The sequence below is a fragment of the Myodes glareolus genome, chromosome 6 (genome assembly GCF_982192425.1).
Source record: "Myodes glareolus chromosome 6, mMyoGla1.1, whole genome shotgun sequence".
Classification (NCBI taxonomy): domain Eukaryota; kingdom Metazoa; phylum Chordata; class Mammalia; order Rodentia; family Cricetidae; genus Myodes; species Myodes glareolus.
The window spans coordinates 43,122,176-43,128,565 of record NC_142031.1 but is presented as its reverse complement, the minus strand read 5'-3'; the positions used below and the strand labels follow the sequence as shown (position 1 = coordinate 43,128,565).

Here is a 6,390-nt window from a genome sequence, read left to right as displayed (position 1 = left end):
ATGACAAAAAGAAAATCAAGTCCATGCTGTCCTCTAACCTCCACATCTATGCCATGTCAGATGTACACCTAGAAATATGTACACAAATACATACAGACAAACAAGTTTACACTCTCATGGTCACAGAAAAAGGTATTCAACTGACCAAAATGTAATAAAATGTGAAAGAAAGAAAAACCAGAAGAAACAGACACCAGTAAGGAAGTAAGAAGCCATCTAGAATCTATTAAAACAGAAAACTCTCTTTCCTAGAGCTTCCAAAATGAAACACGGCTTGTTATGATCATAACTTTATCCCATAGAGTCTTATGATTGATAGCAGAACTCTAGAAGTGCAAAAGATTAAACCCCTCATATACTCAAACAACAGAATTTGTGGTAACTTAGTTCTCCATTGCAGTTTTTTATAAAGTTGTATCATACCAAAAGACAAAAAAGACATTGAACCCATTATATTTTGATAGGTTCTGTGAACTTTTTCATCAGAGTTTCAGGTACACTGACTCTCAGGCAGAAGGGGGAAGTGTATAGGGCAAGGGTTGTGCATGATGTAGGCAGCTGGTGAGACTCTCAGAGGAGGATTTTGTAGGAGACTGAAGCAATGTGGAAGGATATCTGTAACCCTGCTGACAGTAATAATCTGCCAGGTCTTCAGCCTGAACACCGTTGATGGTGAGAGTGAAATCTGTCCCAGATCCACTGCCTGTGAAGCGATCAGGGATCCCAGTCTCCCTGGTTGATGCCCAGTAGATTATCAGTTTAGGTGACTTCCCTAGTTTTTGCTGGTACCAGTACAAACAGTTCTTCTTGATGCTACTGCTGAAAAGACTCTGACTCGACTTGCAGGTGATGGTGATCTTTTCTCCTACTGACACAGTCAAGGAAGACTGAGACTGGGTCATTGTGATATCTGCACAGGCACCTGTAATCAGAAAAACCAATAGTCATGTGTAATATAAAGAATTCTACAGAATTTTATACAGATAAATTTTATCATTTTGTAGCCTTGTAATGTCATATTGTCAGAGTGTATATCACATACAATAGTGTAAGAAATAGTGTCCTAGCACACATAGTAAATTGCTTTTATACAAAGAAGTGACTCTAAGTAGATTATAATATACTTAAATCTCTCACCAGACACCCAGAGGATCAGGGACATGAGAACCTGGGCCTGTGACACCATCTTGCTCTCCCTATTTTGTCTGATATAGCTCAGTTCTCACCACAAAGGCCTGTTTTATGTATTTTAAGCAGGTGGTCTGCACTGGAGTTTCCCATGCAAAGCAGTCATCAAATATATAATGAAATGTCTGGGCAGTGTGTGTGAGTGACTGGTGTCAATCGGCAGACAAAAATACCATCATAGGTAGTGTGAGCAATCATTGAAATATATCAACATAGTGTTCACACACAGAAATCAATGAGATGCTCTAATATCTACTTTGGTTTAAAATACACTAAATATTTAAGTCAGTTTGCTTTTGCAGTAATGTTTGCAAAGCTTTCTCAGATTAACATTACGGGGGAAATAATAAAATATGTTCTAAATTCACAACAAGTATAGAAAAATAGAGTAAAAAACATTCAGTAGAAGAAAGGAAGAGTCAAGGGAGGAAAAGGGAGAGAAAGTATATATGGAGACTGATAATTTGTTTATTATCTACTATTTATGAAGGCACTCTTAAACTGAAGACAATGAACAATGACCCCTGTTTCCAGACTATACAAGGGGTATAGACTCAAACAGCAGCTCAGAATTTATTCTGTGGAAATCCCGGGGAACACTAATTTAAATCTTGAGATAAATGAATTTTTTTCAAAGCAAAGTCAAATATAACAGTAGCTAGTATGTATCTATGAACAATTTCAGGAAACTGTAAGAGAACTCTAAATTTGGGGAAATGGAGGTTGAACAAAAAAACTGGATTTCTTCAAGTTGTCATGGCTGTAGACCAACACCACCAAGATTGTTTATTCCAGAAATGCATATTATAAAGTAATCTTTAAATTTGCAGTATTGAAACTGTGTGAAATTGGTTCTGTTGACATAATAAACAAAGAAAAACCACTTTAACAGGGGCAAAGTCATCCTAAGTCAAGTATTAATTTTACAGAAAGCAATAGATCAAAACATCAGAGATGATTGCCATCCAAAGGAAAAAATGTTTGAGTATGAAATAAAAATCAGTGGCAATAATAGAAATCACACATTGTGACTGGATTTTAGATTTCTGAATTCTGAAAGTACATATAAGAAATAAATTACAAACCCAGCTTTTTGCGTAAAGGGCAAGAAAAAGAAAAATAAATAAGCATAGCATCATTGCAACGAGTATTCATGTCTGTAATTTCAGAACTGGAGAGACATAAAGAGCAAGACTATGATTTTGAGGTCAGCGTAGGGTACAAATTCTAGGCCAGTCTATTCAATGCATAAAGACAATCTCTCAAAAATGTGCATCATTTATAAAGAAATTACAAACCAAACCAAGTACTTGATATCAAAAGTAATCAAAAGTAGTATCAGTAGTTAACTGATACTAAGAATTTAGCATTAAGACATGAATATTATTGAAAATTAAATATGCATTTAAATAACATGATTTTCCCATTTATTTGGCAGTTAATATACAACTTTATAAATCTCAATTTTATGTGCAACATTTTTATTTATTTCTGATAAGCATATTCAGTTCTCTTTTATGAACTGCTAATACACCATCATTAATAGAAAGACAAGCCGTATGTTGATTAAGGAAGTTATGAAAATCAAGGTCAAGAATATGACAGATGAGAAACTGCCCAAGTCAATGTCTAACAATTTGTACTGTGCCCTCTAGCTTAGTCAAACTTTGTACTTCTCATTGTGACAGTTGCAGTCATCTCATATTGTAATTTCTTCTCATTGACTGTTGTTCATTTATATTGAATACATAGAGACATGCATCTTACAAATCCAAAGGCTCCTGCTTTTGTATTAAAGAGAGAACATGGAGACTAAACGGATAAAATTTTCATGTTCTTTTGTGCATAATAGAAAATGCCAGGCAGTTCTTAGTTATTGCTTTTCCAACAAATCAAGTTTCAACCCTGCTGCATTAAATTTCTTGGCTGTGATTAACAGTGAACAAACTACAAACCTACAGAATGAAAACAACACAGATTAGTTTGCTTTAACTTTAGAGCCAGAAAGTCTGATATTGATGACGGAACACAGTAATCAACTTCCATGGACATCACCTTGAAGGAAGGCCATGGAAGTTATTGTTCATTCACAAAATTAGCAGTTTCGGGGCTGAGTTTGTCATCATTTATTAGGTTATAAAAGGCACATAATAATCTCTATAAATGGTACTATTTCCTAAAATGCAAACCTCCCTACTTAGGTGGTCCAAATGCTATCACATGTTTTTTGTCTTTACAACATCATAGAAAATTTCTTCCAGTTGTGTGAGAGGAAGAATAGATCGACAAGTTAGAGTTGAGTTTTGTGCCCCATCAGAAACACAGGTTCACCCAGGAAAAATCTTAATTGTTCTTTTAGATTCACCATCTTCAGTATGGAATTAAGGAGTACAAGGATAAACATTATTCAATCTCTTCAAAATAAGTAGATATTATTGCAGGTAAAAAAGTTCCAGAGTATCAACAGCATTTGTTCTTCTAAAATTGGTTAGTGACTGCTACAGGATGTTTTGTGGCTTCTGTATTCTTCTCATTTTTGGCATTGAGATAGAAACCAAAGCAAAAACAGAAGATGACTTCATTCAAATAATGATTTAATAGGAAATCATGAAAGTAACTATAAATGATTGCAAGACTGAACAGAAAGAGCAACAAGTGTATGACGGGAAACCTCTGTTAGCCAATGATCTTTAAGAGGTTTAACCAAGTTAGGGGGTAACGTTTTGGGTACCCAGATCAAACCACCATGACACCAAGTTCTCTCTCTCTCTCTCTCTCTCTCTCTCTCTCTCTCTCTCTCTGTGTGTGTGTGTGTGTGTGTGTGTGTGTGTGTGTGTGTGTGTGTATGTGTGTGGTTTCTGTGCTACACAGCTGAGATTGGACTTCTCATTCCTGTTTTGTAAGTTTGCCCCTTGTAATAAAGAAAACATAATTGGGATATTTTGGAGTTAGCCTGCTATTCTTTGACCTGCACCTACACCCATCAACGCTTGACACCCAGATTGTGAAGCCTGGATAATGGTACACCCCCTTTTTGTGACCTCCACGGCTCTAGCCAGCCACCATCAGCCCCACGTCGCATATTTGGTTATTGACTCTTTCCACCAATAGCTCCATCCTGCCTCTCCTAGGCCCCTTGTGGTGTAGTTGTGCATTTGGACCCTGATTCCTCCTGGAGCTCCCACCGGCTTCTCTGGGATAGACCCAGAGATCACTGCAAAGTACACAGTCTGTGATTTGCACTGATGGAAGGTTCTAGGTTTTCTCTTTATTCTGATCACCAACTCTCATAATCGTTTTGATTGCCTTTATAACTGCTCTTAATTTAAGCATATTTTTTCAGTATCTAATGTGCAAAAACCAATTAGAATTGTTCAAGCCTTGTACTTCACAGCCATGTGGCTACAACTGTGTTATTTTTTTTTTACAATAGGTACTGAATTTTTTAATTCTTAGCTTTGGTCTTTGATCATTTATAAAAGTCTGACAGACTATATATCTCCTATTTCCTACAGGAATTTTTAGTTCATCCTCCATGTCTATTACAGCATTCAGAATATGTATAAATGGCATTGTAACTGAGGGCTTGATAGACATAGGTGTGAATGTAAGTATCATTACTCCAGAATCTTGGCATCAAATTGACCTCTTCAAGAGGCAGATATTCAGTTCCTAAGAATTGGAACTTTATCTCAAGGGAAGCAAAGCATGAGATGGGTTGAAAGAAATAGGGGCAGAAAAACAGAAAGGAAGGTTGAGGCCATATGTAGTCAATATTGCAGTGAATTTATGGAGTCATGACCTATTATAACTATGGAATGCCCAGATTAATATTCCTGAGGTTCCCAAAACTTATGTTCTGGGGAAGACATTATAAGGTATTATAGACTAAGGTCACCAGCCATTCATGCTGTACAAGAACGTAAAGCACTAGCAAACCTTAAGAAGTACTACATGTTTTTAAAATAATTAACTGAGAAAACAATATGGGCTAAACAATGACCTTTAACAAAAGAGAAGTTTCAGATTTTAGAACAGGTGGTACAGGAGCAATTATATGCTTGCCTTATTGAAGAATCTACCATCCCTTGGAATTCTCCTATATTTGTTGTTTAAAAACATCTGGAAATGGAGAATAGTGACAGATCATAGAGCTGTCAACAAGATTATTCAACCTTTGGACCATCTACGATCTGGAATTTCTCTACCTTCTATATTACCAAAAGGATGGTCTCATAGTTATTGATTTGAAGGATTGTTTCTTCACTATACCTTTAAAAGAAAGGAATAGAGAAATATTTTCATTCATTGTGCCTTCTTTTCACAATTCTTAGTCTACTAGGAGATACCAGTGCACCATCCTGCCACAGGGATTTCTCAATAGCCCTATCCTGTGCTAATACTTTGCCAGTCAGTCATTGGAAATTATATGCAAGCTATTTCCTAAGTTTAAAATTTACCATTACATGGATGATATTTTTTATTTGATTCAAATGCAGATACTTTAGAAAGAATGTTTGAAGAAGTCAAAAAAAATATTGCCTAAGTGTGGATTATAGGTTACTCCTGAAAAAAATACAAAGAGGAGATTCTTTCAATTACCTAGGTTACAAAATAAGTTCACTGAAAATTAGAGCACAAAAAGCTCAAATTAGGAGAGACCTATTACAGACTCTTAATGACTTTCAAAAATTGTTAGGAGATATTTTCAGTCTATGACTAGCTGTTGGGATAACACATGATCTAATAATTCATTTAAACAAAACAAAAGATTGTGACAAAGACTAAAATAGTACCAAGGAATTAACAGATGAAGCAGAAAACGAATTGATGATTGAGGAGAAATTACAGGAGGCACATGTGGAAGGGTGAATCCAAATTTTAATTGTATTCTAGTCAATTCAGCCCCCCATAATTTTCCTTACAGGAATTTTAATGTAGAGGAAAGATATTTACTTAGAATGCATATTTTATCATATAAAGTGAAAAAAATAAATTTTATATGGAAAAAGTCTCTGAATTAATTATAAAAGAAAAATTGAGATTTTGTCAATTAGCTGGTATAAACCCAAGAGACATGATAGTGTCTTTTACTACAGCTGAAATTATGTGGAAAGACAATGAACCATGGCAAAGAGCTTGTGCTAATATTTTGGTAGAAAGTAATAACAATTATCCTAAAAGTGATAGACTTAACCTTAT

At 35.4% G+C, this 6,390-nt stretch overlaps 1 gene segment (V, D, J or C); it reads right to left on the bottom strand.

Annotated features, from left to right (window-relative positions):
* Positions 1–478: 478 nt before the first annotated feature.
* On the bottom strand, positions 479–1,209 carry LOC148121748 (immunoglobulin kappa variable 4-1-like). The segment is given in 2 exon segments: positions 479–922; positions 1,138–1,209. Coding segments are annotated over 2 exon segments (465 nt in total).
* Between the last annotated feature and the right edge of the window lie 5,181 nt (positions 1,210–6,390).